Source organism: Pogonomyrmex barbatus, unplaced genomic scaffold (assembly GCF_055798465.1).
Source record: "Pogonomyrmex barbatus isolate J1 unplaced genomic scaffold, ASM5579846v1 scaffold3, whole genome shotgun sequence".
NCBI classification, from domain to species: Eukaryota; Metazoa; Arthropoda; class Insecta; order Hymenoptera; family Formicidae; genus Pogonomyrmex; species Pogonomyrmex barbatus.
Window position 1 is genome coordinate 11,002,989 of NW_028297127.1, and position 15,575 is coordinate 11,018,563.

The following is a 15,575-nucleotide window of genomic DNA, read 5'->3' on the forward strand; positions in this document are numbered from 1 at the left end:
GGAGAACGGAGGGGACTTTGTTCGGATGATAGCAAGCGTCGCTTGGTTTGAAGCTCGGCGGGATAACACGTACAATTTGAGATCGTAACTCCGATGAATTGAACGCGATAAAATTAAACGCGAACAAATAAATACATTTTATTTTCAACAAGTATGAGACATAGACTTAGCGAGTTCAACCCCATTTGCTAAAATTGCAGTCCATCATCGTTTCTGATGTGAGGGGTCGCAGAGATGGTGGTAAATAAGAAAAATTCATTGACGGTGTATTCCACACTGGGTAATTATGAATTGGAAGATCCTCGGTATCGCTCGTGTCGATCACATTCTCGAAATATTCCTTGATAATATCTTCTGAATTTGGCCAACCGTCCTTAGGTTGGACTATTGGCAATTTGGAGTTTTTCATTGCAGCTAGAAAAAAAAATTTATCTACTGAAGGTTAATGCTTTTTAATGCAATAATGATTGAACGGTCGATAGAATGATTACCGAGCTGTTGAAGTTCCCATATCATTGGTGGTGTATAATGTGAAAATCGACAACCAAGACCAAAAGCGCAATCTCCAACGGTCATGTAACGTTTACACGGAGTTTTGTCATATTCTTCTTTCAATATCGTTTCCGGATCTAAAAAATAATAGTAAATCAATTTTGTATGTAGCCCGTTCTCTCTCTCTCTCTCTCTCTCTCTCTCTCTCCTCTCTCCAATTATAAGCAAGAGAAAGAGGTTATGTATAGAATTATTTAAATAAACAAACAAATAAGAAAAAACAATTATTAAAAATTTACCTTTAAACATGTTGTAGTGACTCACTCTATTTGTCACATGTTGCATACTGAACAAATGTTTCTTACGAGCATCAACATCATCTTTAAATGATCTGTCACAATAGTCACAATAATATATCTTGCCCATGACGTGATGTAGCTTGGATATAGAGAATATAAATCGATGGATATAGAGAATATATGCCGATTTACATTGTATTGTATAATAAATAAATGTACTCAAGAAAAGTATATATTAAGCGTTTATTGGACTATCTTGAATGAAAAACGTGCAAATAGAGTGATCAAACATGATATAACTATGAAACGACATCTGGCGATAAGAATGTTAACTAACTATACAACTTATATTTTCGACATCGGATAAAACTGCAATTTTTTTTCGATATATGCAATATTAAAAACCTGTTATTTAATTATTATATTATTGCATGAAAATTTTGCTTTAAAATGAATTTATATTATATATCTTTAGCAATGTTCTTTTTAAAAATAATAATACTCATTGCTTTTTATAAAGTGATACATTATTCGTTGAGCTTTCGAAATAAGTTTTAAAATTTATATCGAAATTTGATGTTACAATTAAATTATGTATCGCAATATTGAATTATTAAAGTTGCAGCAATTACGTTTTTGTATGAGGAGAAAGATGAATTATTACTTCATTATTTGACAATGTCATAATGGAATCTTTGATAAATTTGATTTGACTATATTTGTTATTACGTCATCGCGTCCAGATTAAATTCAATTGATTAAGTTTGCGGATGGCGTCCTGAAATTTAGATTTTAATACATTTAGGAGGTGTGTATTTTAAACAAATTACGGATTACATGTAATGTACCGCCCGCTTCATCGCGGTAGGTCGTTTTTTATTATATTTCTTACAATATATTTTACCACAACTTGTTCTTGTGCATGGCTAAACTATTCATACGTGGTAAAGTAGCGTATCGACAAGAATGCCTATTATCCGTCGCAACGTTGCTCTCTATACATTAAAATTCGATACAATAAATAAATTCTTCACTCGCAGTGTCCACGCCGACAACACGTAAACTGGACAACGTTACTCGATCATAGATCATTTTCGACGATACCGAAGCTTCTCTTTAATTTTCTACAAGCGACAATTGTCAATAACCTATGAGTAATGTGTGAGCCAAGACAATATTCGTTTCGTAAAATTCGAAAATTAGGTAGTATCGGTAGTAAATAATAATCTGTGGATATATAACTACGGGAATGGAAATATTGGAAATATCCACGGGAACCCTCTGCGGGAAATCGGGGGGGGGGAGGGGGGGAGGGAATTTGCGATTGCAAAATCCCAAATTCGATCTTAGAAGCTAAAAGTTAGCGATATCGGGAATCGGGAATTATAAATAAAATATCGGAAATATTGGAAATTCAGACATGCTGTAAAGATGATTATCCCTTTTATATCTGCTTGCTTCTGAACAATAGCTGCACGTACCATTGCAATCAATATATATCCATCGCGTAGAGATATCGCGTAGAATAGTACATATTATATTTGAGAAAGTTTCAATATTACCGCGATACGTTTAATACTCGTACAACGTTTATTACTTGCATAATATGATACTTGCTAAATTTGCGAAATTTTGACACAATAAATACGTGTAATTATTGCTCATAGTCAGCGTTAGAAACGTGTAATACAGGCGTATGTCGCGTAATATTTATTTAATACATAATTCGCCAGCAAAATCGGTATAAATATCGGTATTAAATTACAAATATAGAAGGTAGAAATAATTATTCGCTTTGTAGAAAAACACGTGGACGAATGTGAAAATAATAAAAGTTCGCAGTACCCTGCCTTGTGGACGAATAAAGCTAGCATTGAAGAATAAACAATCGTTTGTAGTAGTTTAGCTGCTGATTCGCTGCTTCATACTATGCATCTTGAATCGCATGCTGATCGATCGTTACTATAATCACATACAAGAAGTGATCGATAGCAGCGCAAATGAGTTTCTTTTAGGCCTGATAAAATAAATTCCCATTTCAAGGGTACATCGATACACTAATTTACATGAAAAATGGACTAGATCGCAACAAAGTTGGAGGTAGCTGTCGATATTCAGAAAAAATTCCGCTATATATTACATTAAATAAAGAAAACATAAAAATTATACACATACAACCTCGATTTTAACTTTGGTACAAGAGGGTTTTGAGCAAATAAGCTCAAAATTATCATTATTAAAAAGACTACACTCGTTATTTTAACGAGGCTTTTGTAGTCCTTTTTAAGCAACTATAAATTTTGTATATTACGCACGCTTTTAATCGATGCAGTAGAACTTCAATTAACGTTTGTTTTATAATTATTTTGTTATTGACAATAGGCCGATGAATCGTACGTATATATTTTCAAGCACATTATCTTTGATGCTTTGAAGATAGCAATATGTGAATGCATCTGAAAGAATCACTTGCGTAAGGTGAATAATATCGAAAAGATTTCAAGAAGGAATTTCATAGATTCATATGTTTATAATAAATCTGTAAATTTTACTTTGCAATTTAAATGCATGTAAATTGCAATTTAATTGCAATTTAAATATGTCATATTTTGCGTCAAATAGAAGTTCTACTGCATTAATAACGTAAAATACGATAATAAAATACAATATTTTTCGTCAAAAATTTGTAAAATTATGTTTGTGTTTAAGAGTTTGGAATTTTTTTCTTTCAATTGTTTTTATATGTAATCAGCATTATGAGGACATTTCTAAATTTACAATCTTTCTAAATATAATGAATTGAAGAATGTGACGATCAAAACTAACCACCTCTTTATTTTATCCTTAGATATCAATATGCTTTTTCCAAACTCTCAAAAGAGAAGCAATCATACACATTTTTACACTTTCCTTACATGAAACAAAAAAATGAAACAAATATACATTTAATATCTTAGATAGAGAAAGAGAACAAAGAGAAAAAGATATCAAAGAAGAAAATGTAAAATGGAAAATGTAAAAAGTGCAGTCAAGAAATATACTTTTAGTTATCACATTCCGTTTCAATGATATTAAAAAAAAATTAACGACAAATAAATAAAATCTGTTTTAAATGTTTAAAAACGTGCTTCAAATATATGTGTGTCATAATAAAGAGTATTCGAAAAACAGACTTTCATTGTTAACTTTAGAATTGGAAACGTTACAACCATACCGTTTATTTTACATAGATACAGGAACTTATAAAAGTTAACATGCATATTGATATTGGTACATCTTAATGTATGCTCCATTTATCATGCGCAGGACGTCAAAGTTATACTCTATCTGTTCCGCTTAACATACCAGATACGAGGACTTTGCATATTTGTCATACTGTTCTTCTTGTGAATCACAATTTATGTTGAGTATTATGTCGAGTAATTATATAGGAAACTGTATATAGGAAACTGTCCGTTCTCTTTTATTTCTCTTTATCTTCGTCTTATCTTTTTCTTATTATAACGTTTTATATAGGGTGTATTTTATCAATTGTCTTGAAAAGCCCCTTGAAAACAATGTCTTGAAAACTCTGCCTGTATGTCTCTCGATGCCCACGTATGGCAGTAATAACTCATAAAAAATGTAAGTACAAGTCGATAGTATGAGAATAGTTTAATGTTACAGCGAATTATGTGGAATATACTCAAAATCGATTATAAGAATCGACTCAAGGAACAAACTTTTTTATTTGCCATATAGCTTTTCTTTACACAGTATAACTTTGTTCCAGAAAACTTTTTTTTTTTAATATATTCATAAACGATAGGAGGATATTTAGGTATTCCCATTTATATGCCTCAGCCTGTAAATACTTCCGTTTGAAAGATTCTCAGTTTAGCCAAAGTAGAAAGCGCTTAAATCTCACTGGTCCCGGGCGAAGGCTGGATTAATTGTTAACGTAAAATAAACGGTATCGTTGTTTACAACTAGCGGTCCGAGGTGAACTGATAATCAAATCTCGTTCGGCTGTCCGTTGTTCGGCTTTTCTCTTGGAATGCCTCGTATATTATTAACGCGCATATCTTACTAATTCACGGATGCTACATTATAAGGTACAAGAAATAGGGGATGGCGTTCGAAACCTGTTGAGAATGGCACTGACTGTAATAAGTAATAATATTCTATCTCCCGGCGTCATCCCTGCGTTTTGAGTAAGCGTCTTATTTTTTAGAGTCGTCGGCAGTAGAATGGATGTTGACTTCCTGACGGACCTTGTGACCGCGGAAGCTCGCTTGGATCTTAGTCGCTGCCTTATGCAGGTCTGGATCAGCCAGATCGATCCCCTCTAATTCGTGTACGGCATCCTGCATCTGCGGCAAAGTTTAAGGAAAAAAAAAAAAACGTAATACACAGACACCTGTAATCGTTTTCATTAATTTCAGGTACCCTAAGTATCTCCTTTCGGATCCTCGGATTTTAGCTTCCGAAATTTATTCATTAACGGGACGCCTTTCGCGTTTATCGAGGTAACTCCCTTCTTATCTTACATGAGGCTTAAACTGCACGGAATCCCGCCGTGCGTCAACTAGTACGTAATTAATCGCTACGACACGAAAGTAACTTGACTTAATTGTAAGCCATATCGGTCTATTGGTCTCGGGACGAGCTTTAGTAGCGCTTCGATACCCAGATGATCATCTTCAGCTTGGAAGGCAGCTGTCGATTATTCGCCGAGTATTCGTGGATCAACGTAATGTCAAAGGATCTAACAATAACCTTCTCTCATGAACGGCACAGAAATGATCGATCATGGCGACCTTGTGTATCAAAACCTGTCATTACCGCTTCATCGATCGAATCAATATCGGCGTGTCAGATCAAGAAAAAAATTACTTTGATTACAACAGACTCTCTTAGCTATTTATTGTTTCAATATAACGCCCAATAAGCATTATGCGATTATCATAGTGATTTGATATAGAAATATAACTTAATATAGCACATTGTAAAACGTCTGCTGAGACATTTATTTGTATTACTCTTTAAATCACTTCAATTCATTGGAAGATATAAAATAATTTCATTAGTCAATAAAGTAATCTATTAATAAAACACTTTTTCTTGTAAAACTTGTAACTGTTATAAGAAAAGGGAAAAAGTTCTTGTGTGAAAAAGCGAGCTCCAATAGATACATTAAAAAAAAGATCTGATTACATAAATTAGAAATCTGATAGAATCAAACATTACGTTCAGAAATGAACGAATCAAAAATCATAGATACTAGATAGACTTCTTTCTGTATTGAACATATCAGAATTCTGCTTTCTAATTTTAGAAGATAAATGAATCCATTTATTATTAAACGAGATTAAACGAGAATTTCGATCATTTCTAATTACTGTAACAAGAGTTGTTGATAATGATGTAATTTTATCTGGTTAGATCAACAGGTTTACAGTGAAAAATGAGCTCTGCTGATTAATTATTGAAATTTTATTTCGTTGTTATAATTAAATAGAAATAATAACATTAATAATATTAATTGCAAGCATTTAAGTATTTTAGTATTTCGTGTCTATATCCACAAAAACTTCTTTTTTTTAATGTACCCAAAACTGTTTTTATTATATTCTTTATTAATGGAAACGATGTGGAATATTTAATAAATCAATCAAAAAAAAATTAAATAAAAAATTAAAGAAAATAGAGGAAAAGTGATCCGCGCGAAGCGCGTGCTTGGTTTTAATAAACTAGGTATATATTACCATATAATAGCTTAATAACATGCCGTGCGATAATTATAGAGCAACAACTGCTGAAATTCAAATAAACTGTTATTTGCTTCTAACCATTTCTAATATTTAGCAAAACTTCAAAGAAAGGATCAAGTTTTCTCATTGATCATAATATTATACACATTATCGGATTTTCGATTTACATTTTATTGCCACGATTACTCGTTGTATAATATCGGGAAACAACAACGTGATATAAGTATAATATTAAATTGCTAGTGTGCGCTACAATGATTTTCATATATTGCGTTTACCAGATTACTCTTTGTAAATTTGGTTCATGGGTCTAATGAATACTACCAAATAATAATAATAATATTATCAAAAGTTTTATAAATGCAATCAAAAAAATGTTAATTAAATTTTGAAAATTAAGCATATCACATGTTCTACAATGCAATTACAAAAATTCCAATTGCGACAATAAGAAAGTTTATTCTACTTTATCAGAATATACTTTATCTATATATAATATGTCTTGTTAGTACAATTAAAATATTTTTCTCAATGTGGAATTTTTACTTTAGGGCAAAGGCATTTTATTCTTTATCTTAATTAGTGACATTTATCCCATCTTATCTTCAATCATTCTTGACAGCAATAGATTGATAAATTTTTATACACCTTTTTAAAGGTATTATTTCTTGTTAAGCAAAAGAGATTAATTAATTTAAATGGCAGAAGGTTTAAATCAATATCAAATGAACACACACACACACACACACACACACACACACACACACACACATATATATATTCATCATTATTCAATGCCAAAAACTCAAAAGATTATATATATATATAATCTTTTGAGTCATTGTATAATGTATAGATACAATTCTTTAAATCAAACAAATTTCTTTTTAAATTGAACAAAATAACTCAATTAAACAGAGAAATTCATTGCCTATCGATAGTAAAAAATAACAAATAATAGAGTATAACGCTTTCTTAATAATCAGATATAATACCAGGTCACGTAAAGTGTTCTGCGAAGAGTCAATACTCGTATTTAAAATTTCTACAGAAGGCTGAAGGCAGATGCTAGATAAAGCAGCTTTTATCTAACCCTCTTTGATCAATAGAGATAGCAAGTCTATATCTAATGAGATTGACTGTTAACTTACCTTTTCCTCTATCTTGGCAGTCGCACTCTCGACCATGTTGATCGCCGATTTGGCGGCAGCGGTGGCTTGTTCCTTTCTCGACATGTGGCCCCGGAAAGTCGCTTGTATCTTCTTCGCCGCGTCACAGAGCTCTGTAGAATAGAAGCTGTTTCAAAAAACCGATTTTCCCCGAGCTCCGAATTTATGTCAGGGCATGTAATGTCGCTCACCCTGGTCGTCGGTAGGGAATTCCTCTTCCAGTTGCTCTTTCGTGGATTGTTCCGTAGATTCTTCGTCAGTTTTTGGCTTCGACGCTGTTTCCGATACTCTTAGACTTTTCCTAGCGTGATGCCCACGAAAAGCTGCTTGTATTTTCGTGGCTGCTGCCTCTTTCTGTTTTTCCTCCTCCGTGTCGTTTTCTTTCTCCTTGTCCGAGGACTCCGCGTTCGTTGCACTATCTTCGGCCGCTTTTGAGATATCTTTGAACAAAAGTAATTGAAAATAATGTCGTTTAATTTTATTGCAAAATATATACATTGATGTTACACCAGAAATTGTTTTGATAAAAGATATAAATATCGAAGGTAAATAATAAGAGATAACACTAAATATGTAAATCACTCGATACTAAATGTAAATTTATAATTGTCTCTTAATGAGCTTTTCTTAAGGAAAAAGCGGTTCTAAATTGTTCAGAATATCCGTCAGAGATTGGAGAAAGGGCGCGGCTTCTGATACATCCCGTATATTAGAAATGGCTACCATGTTAGCCACAGTTCACCTACATTTATTCCGAACATTTCACCTTCCACAGACGCGTTCAGAGCGACAAGTATCGATTAGCGTTTCTATTTTCGCGCTGCACGTTCGAGATTATACGGCGCCTAATATGCATTTTTAATATTTCGCGCCCTAATGTAGAATAATGGAAAGAATATTAATCGATTCTTCCAATCCCTTTCTAATTAAGCTAAACTTGCCTCCGATGATTAATCGACGTACTACCGACATATTGACACAAGATTCTATTGCATTCTTAAGCGATCACTTCTTCGTGGGTATGAATTTTCTTTTGAAATTATAAAAAAATAATTTCTTCATTATCCCCGTTTTCCTTCCTTTTAACAAAAGCGAACGTTATTAGCTTAAAATTAATCATATTTTAGATCAAAGCCCTGTTAGTATTGCATGTTTTCAGGAGTTTAAACTTATATAGTCTCGATTATAAATATAATCTTTCAGAAACAGGATAACTCACTCATCATTAATTCAATCGAAGCTGAATTTCTTTCACGAAGCTGGATGACGAATTAAAATTATTTGAGCATGAATGTAAGACGAATAGGATGAAGTGTGACACTATTGGACATTGAATTTTCGTTTTCAGAAAAGAGAACGCTCCGGCTATTGAGCGCTCGACATGGTTTCCCTAGGTTACCACTCGACGGAGCAAGTGGGAATTCAAGAAATACGGAGACACTTTTGCGACGAGCAATGAGTTCATCCCCAGTTATGCGGTGCTCCGTTATTTTGCCACCCTTGTGTGCAAAGCTGGCTGGTCGAGCACTCTGTGCAGGTTCGCGGTAATTTTATCGACGTTTATGTTTATATATGCTGTAAGGCTTTCCGCGAGAAAGTAAAAAGTGTGCTAGGAAGGAAGGATAAAATCGCACACATTTTATGCGCCTGCAGTAAAAAGTGTGCATTAAATTTCAGTTGGAAAACTGAAATATTTATCTGAGATCTGGCTGGCTATATATATTTGTATATTTGTATCGTAATTTCTTTGAGAATTCCCCGAGACGCCTGTCCCCTCGGTGTTTTTTACGACGACAATGTTTCTTAAATGTTCGGGCTTATTTTTATTTCTTTTCTGATATCACGCGAGGGGATGTTCCGCCATCGATCCGCCCAGACCTTGTTACCAGAACTACCCTCAAGGAAATCAGACTTCCCATTGGAGAAACAACATTATCTTGATTATGAAACTCCTTTTAACTCTAAATAGATTAATCTCGCTTTATATATCGATTGAAATTGTAAAGGTAAATTGACGATATCGTAAATTGTTTTATTTTTACAAAGATGTGTATGACATAAACTTCTACCGGAAAAATTAATTTCGTTTAAAAATGAAAAAGTAATTTCTGGATGATAAGCTTTTAACGACTTATATATTTTATTTTGCAATTTAATGTGATTGAAAAAACAAAAATAACAGAATATTAGTATTTTAATTCAACTTACTAATATTAATTAATAAAACATAACATTAATTAATAAAACAATCTCAGACAAAAATATTTTTGCCGAACAAAAATTTTAGGATTTGATATCTCGTACAAATAATTTAACAGTTTGTTATATTCTTGTATTTTAAATAAAAAACGCGATAATGACAAATCAAGATATCTAATTGATAAAGAGATTTACAAATCTTGAGCTGCACTCTTTGATCTGGATATGGCCTTCTTTTCGCGGCTATCTGAGAGAATTTTATTTCGCTCGCCCTTCAATCGGTTTACGCCCATTAGCTCCTGCGAAATAACAGTAGGTCAACCGAACAGCTGATCTTAAATGGGTTTTGGATTTTCAAGTGTGTGTGTGTGTGTGTGTGTGTGTGTGTGTGTGTGTGTGTGTGTGTGTGTGTGTGTGTGTGTGTGTGTGTGTGTGTGTGCGCGCGACTCTTTCCCTTATCGCTAAAGATTCCTCTTTTACTTGACCCGGCCCGGTCACGGGGCCGCGTTCGATACACGCGGATATTCTCGGATGTGCCGCGAGCGAGAAATCTAAGGAAAGAGAGAGACTCGTCGCACCCGACGCGACGCGATCGCGTCGTCGATCATCTCGTTTTGGGCTTTATCGCGTATCTCGTACGCGATTTTTAACGGAGCGTGGAGAACACGATTCGCGTGCCTCGCGTGCCGAGACGGCTATCACTTGAGGCCCCCGCCCCGGGGTGACCGGCCACCCGCCACCCGTCGCATCTAACCCGATTTTTCTCCGATGCGATGCGTGCACGCGATGATGGGATTGCATCGCCAGGAGGCGGCTGTCGAGTGAATCGCGCTCGCACTCGCGCCGTCGGCGAGTCTCACCTGCGCGTACGCCGCTCGCTCCGCTCGGTCTCTTTTTCTCTCTCTCACCTGCACATCCACGCGCGGCTCGGTCTGACGTGCAACTGACTGTTCCCGGGCACCGACGACCCCGTTTATAATAGCGACCGATCACGGCCCTGCCGCGCCGCTCGTTCGCAGTCGCAGTCCTCGGATTTTCGCCCCGCGACCGGCTGCACGCCGCGAAACAGGGCCGTCGCGCGGATGTCGTTCAACCCTTCGCGCGCGCCTTCCAACTTTTTTATATTCGCGCCTTTTGCTCGCTCGCTCGCCGTTAATAACCTTCCCCCCCCCCCCCGCCTCCTCCCGATGCCGGGCACATCGATTCGGCGACCGAATGTCTCCGCGAGTTCTATCGAACTTGCGAATGTGCGCGAGGAGAATATATCGGTTTCGAATTCCACTTTGGACTCTCCCAGCCTAAAAAAGATATTGATCTTTTTTTTCTTTCTTTCTTCTTTCTTTCCAACGCGAATATTCAGAGAATTCTCCAGAGATGGCTTAAAGCGTCTTTTTTTTATGCTTTTCGCAATATTATAATTATACATTTTGCAAACTACAAAACTTTTCTTCCCTTATTAGATTTTCCTTTCTTCCTTTTAATCTCTATTAACGTTTCAATGTTTGAAAAATTACATTGGAAATTGTACTATAATAAATTGTATTAAATGCCAAGGAAATTGTACGATAATATTCTATAAATACGCCTCATTATTTTAAAAATAATATTCTTTGTGAAAAGGGACGTAAATGCTTTTTGTGAACGGTTTAAGCACAACAGCGATAATACTGTCACGGCATTTAAATCGCCAAGAAGCCAGTGATGATACCAAAGAGGATTAAAGAAAAAGCTGATATAAACAGTTTGCAGACGCTATTAAAATTGCGTCACTGAATGATAAATTAGATTGCATTACATATAAGCTACTTATATGCTAATTAATTGCTGATGTTTACATGCCATTAGCGAATATCAAAACTATACAATCCAAGCGCAACGTGTTTTATCTATATTCAACTATTGCTTGTAAGAAAAATACAATTATAATTTAATTTACACATTACATTAATTTACACTTCTTTGTTTGTTATCTGTTTTCACTGTTGTATGAAGAAATATTCCTTTTAACGACTAAACGATTGTCACCTGGAGATTGGGAATTATAACGATCCGCAATTGTACACAAGCAAAACTAGGTCAGACGTGTTACTTTTTATGTATATAGTTGCTATAATTAGATTAACCGTAAGATTAGTTCACAACAGAACACACATACACACTCACTATTGGAATTTTATGTTATTAATATCGATTCAAAAAATTTTTCTAATATTTTAAATATTTCAAAATTCAATTTCAATATTCGATATCTATAGAAACGTAGTAAACAAATAAGTGTATATAGATCGGAATGTTCAAGTAGGAAAGTAGACGATTCAAACATTATTTGATCAGGCAGGACTTTTATCGTCTATTAATTTTTTAATTTTTTTGAATTTATTAAATAAATATTCGAGAAATATTTAGCCTTTGTTGCTAACTACGTGTCGTTTACTTACGATCTTTTTCTGTAACGTTCGAAAGCTATATCTTCTCTTCACTAATTCGATAATATTGATTAAATCTCCACGAGAAAATTTTTACTGTGAAAAATATCACTTCAGCTGGGATTCGAATCTGGATTATCTTAGCGTTTTATGTAAAAAAAAAAAAAAGATTTTCAAAGTCGTCATTTATATTTAATTTTTTATTCCGCTTTTGTATCTAAAAAGGTTCAAACTATTTTCAGAATCGATTAAAGTATTGTAACAGCACCTTTGCAAGACGTTTATATGTCGATTTCATTCATCATTCTGCAAAAGCATTCCTGTTCGATCGGCATTCTTTCGCGAGCCATATAGTTAGAATTTCTATTGCAGTTGCGTCGGTATCGATAAAATTCAGTACCTCGATATCTCTCGTACGGAAATTCATCGAAGCTCCGAGTAATTGATTCCGCTCGAAGCAAGTTGCTAAAGTCAGATTTTTACTACAGCCAGTAAAGCAGAAATTGCCGAAACTCAAATAATTAAAGTTCCGAGCGACTGTGTGTATCAACTTCTGATAACTCAAGTCCTTCAATTATTAATCAATGTATAATTATTCATGAAATTCACGCGTAAACAGACATTACCATTTCATCGGACAAGTAAAACACACGTTTCAATCAGAAATACTTTCTCGCGTTTCGAACGTGACAAATCGATATTCGATTCGCTTTCTGTTCTTTAGTCTATCGTCATTATTGTTTTTATAACTTTTTTTTTCTTATGTAAACTTATTACTACTTGTGAAGAATCAGTCGCTGTTTATTGCTACTCCGTTGATATTATTTCATTTATAATAAGAGAAAAAAGCGACATGTTTTTTTTTTTTTTTTTAATATTTTTCTATTGATAAATCTATCAATTCTTATTTTTTTTCTAAGTAGATATCATCGTCTTGTATTTCGATTATAAGAGGGAACTTTCATTCAGTTCTAGAAACAGTGAAGGGTTGAACCTTGACATACATCACGCGATCAGCATTTTTATTCGGTATTTCGATACACCCCTATCGAAATTCACAAGCGTCCTATTTTATACTCGTCATACGTTTATTTTCTGGTACATTATTTCCGAGAATTGTACATTATCGCCAGAAGGAAATTAATTAAAATTTTTTTCGCCAAATTTCTAGAAATCCAATAAAATATAAAATATTTTAAATGTGTATACTTTAAGCCTATATATTCTATATTTCATTTTAAATAACAAAGTAAACAAACTTCAAGTTTATTCTTATTAATAATATTTTAAATATTAAAAAATGTAATTACAAAAAAATTTCAATATATTTAATGTAATTAAAATTGAAGGTTTTTTTTAATATTGCTTAAAGAAAGGATTTTTTTTTAAATTTTCCACTTTGATCGACATGCTATTTAATTAATGACCTGAATTATCGAGAAGAAAATCAAGACTGATTTTGTGCTGAATAGAATTTTTGTTCGTATTACGGGATATAAAAAATAAAATTTTAATAGAGTAAAACTAAAAATTTCTATGTTCATTGTGCACATCGAACGCACATTCGTTACGTGGAAAATAGTTGTTCGTTCTGCCGACCCGGACTGATTGCGTTGATATTACTGAAGCGTGCACGCAATCAGCTCAAAGGATCTAACGAAGTGAACAGAGGTACATTTATCATTCGTGAAACAAAGCAGACTCTGTCATTGTCAAGATAAACAACGCCGTAGTTCTGTGGTAGTCGCAATCTATAGAGATTAGAATGATGCAAAAACATACAAAAAAAAAAGCATCAACGACGATGTCGCGTCGACACAAAAATTTCACATCATGCAACTTACTTTACTAAAAGCGGAAATATGCAGAAAATAAGATCACGCTTATTGCAGCTCATTATAAATTTGCGTTATAAATTTTTTCAACGATTACTGGCACGATTAACGGATCGAAAGGGATGATCGCTCACCCCCGTTCTTGACGGAATCACCTTCCTTCGCTTCGTCCACCGCCGGTTGAACGCTCTCCTTGCTAGTATTGCACCCCATGTCTTTTCCTACGTTTTTTTTTTTTTTTTTTTTTTGTAACTCTTCTTTTATAAAACTAAGTCAGACGTCGTTACAGGCACCTGTATTATTGCAGTTCTCTTGTTAACATTGCGTTATCAAATAAAAATAGTAAGTTATCACTTTTCTCGATAGAACAATAATTTCGTAGCAAATATAGTAGTTTTTATTTATTTATTTATTTTTTTTTTTTTGGAAGATTAAAGAGTATAAATTACTTCTTTTTTTACTTCTCTTCTCTTTTTTGTTACTTTACTCTTTTTATTCACTTTTTTCTCACTCGCTCGAGAATCATATATAAAATGTACTTTTTCTATGTATTTAGATTTTCTCTTGAATTATCCTTTGAAATATATTATAATGAAAAATAGTCTTTTTCTTTCTATTTCACTCACGACTAAAATTTCTATCAAATTTTTGAAAGTGTCTACTCGTGACTAGAATTCTTTGAAGTTCTTGAAAGTATATTCTCAACTCTCACTGGACCGTGAAAATTCGACGATATTCATTCGGAATTAGATAGACACCCCTCTCTTCTTCTCCCTTTATATACATATGCGCGGGTATGTGTGCGTTTCTCCTGCGTCCACCCCTTGCTCCCCACCGTTATTCGGGGGTTACTGACACGTCGCGTGGCGCCGGCACCTGCGAGACGATCCTTCACACTTGAAAGTAATCCGAGACTTCCTCATGCGTCTCGCTGTCACGCGACGTCCGGTGTTCTGTCGCGATTGCTTCCTTCGAGGAAGGAAGGATTCTATCGTGGTCGATCGTGGCCTCACCGAAAGTCGAGCATCACATGTGCAGCTCGAGGCAGAGGCGAGAAATCCCGTCGACGTCGCGAACAGTACTGGCGTCGCTCACTTACGACCCTGCCCTTGCTCGCGTGGCGACCAAGTCGGATTGTACTAGCGGTCTAGCGCTATGTATATGCCGGCGATATATATTCGCGTCAGAACCCCCGTTTCTCGCGTCGTAGAGGAGCCGTAGAGGAGCCGTGGAGGAGGCGGCGGCGGCGGCGGCGGCAGCGACGGCGACGGCGACGGCGACGGCGACGGCACGCACGCGAAAGAGATCGCCACGTTTCTACCCACGTTTTAGCCGGCGCGAAGCGACGGAAGCTAAAGCGCAAGTCTCAGTGTTACCAATGTATGAAGGCTGTCCTTCCGCG

At 35.0% G+C, this 15,575-nt stretch overlaps 2 protein-coding genes across 4 annotated transcripts; both read right to left on the bottom strand.

Moving 5' to 3' along the window:
- Positions 1 to 119: 119 nt before the first annotated feature.
- On the bottom strand, positions 120 to 1,472 carry LOC105429482 (zinc finger matrin-type protein 5). The gene is made up of 3 exons (XM_011642476.3): positions 792 to 1,472; positions 492 to 629; positions 120 to 414 (listed from the first exon to the last, which is right to left on the bottom strand). The coding sequence occupies exons 1-3, from the start codon at positions 916 to 918 to the stop codon at positions 176 to 178; spliced, it is 504 nt and encodes a 167-aa protein (XP_011640778.1). The 5' UTR covers positions 919 to 1,472; the 3' UTR covers positions 120 to 175.
- Positions 1,473 to 1,624: 152 nt separating this feature from the next.
- Positions 1,625 to 14,459, bottom strand: igl (IQ calmodulin-binding domain containing protein igloo). 3 transcript variants are annotated; one of them, XM_011642475.3, is made up of 4 exons: positions 14,308 to 14,459; positions 7,905 to 8,153; positions 7,696 to 7,826; positions 1,625 to 5,143 (listed from the first exon to the last, which is right to left on the bottom strand). In XM_011642475.3, exons 1-4 carry the CDS (start codon positions 14,384 to 14,386, stop codon positions 4,994 to 4,996), a joined length of 609 nt encoding a protein of 202 aa, XP_011640777.1. In that variant the 5' UTR covers positions 14,387 to 14,459; the 3' UTR covers positions 1,625 to 4,993. The 3 variants fall into 3 exon arrangements, with proteins under 3 accessions (XP_011640777.1, XP_088935759.1, XP_088935758.1); XM_089079633.1 differs by lacking the exon at positions 14,308 to 14,459 and adding an exon at positions 8,933 to 8,953; XM_089079632.1 differs by lacking the exon at positions 14,308 to 14,459 and adding an exon at positions 8,655 to 8,700.
- Positions 14,460 to 15,575: the final 1,116 nt, after the last annotated feature.

Excerpts from the sequence above, each read along its gene's own strand:
- LOC105429482 (XM_011642476.3), bottom strand. The coding sequence starts at position 918 with ATGGGCAAGATATATTATTGTGACTATTGTGACAGATCATTTAAAGAT. Across the intron at positions 630-791 it reads TCACTACAACATGTTTAAAG|ATCCGGAAACGATATTGAAA; the intron begins GTAAATTTTTAA and ends ATTATTTTTTAG. Across the intron at positions 415-491 it reads ATGGGAACTTCAACAGCTCG|CTGCAATGAAAAACTCCAAA; the intron begins GTAATCATTCTA and ends TTTTTTTTCTAG.
- igl (XM_011642475.3), bottom strand. The coding sequence starts at position 14,386 with ATGGGGTGCAATACTAGCAAGGAGAGCGTTCAACCGGCGGTGGACGAA. Across the intron at positions 8,154-14,307 it reads TGATTCCGTCAAGAACGGGG|ATATCTCAAAAGCGGCCGAA; the intron begins GTGAGCGATCAT and ends TTTTGTTCAAAG. Across the intron at positions 5,144-7,695 it reads CTGCCAAGATAGAGGAAAAG|ATGCAGGATGCCGTACACGA; the intron begins GTAAGTTAACAG and ends ACTTTGCCGCAG.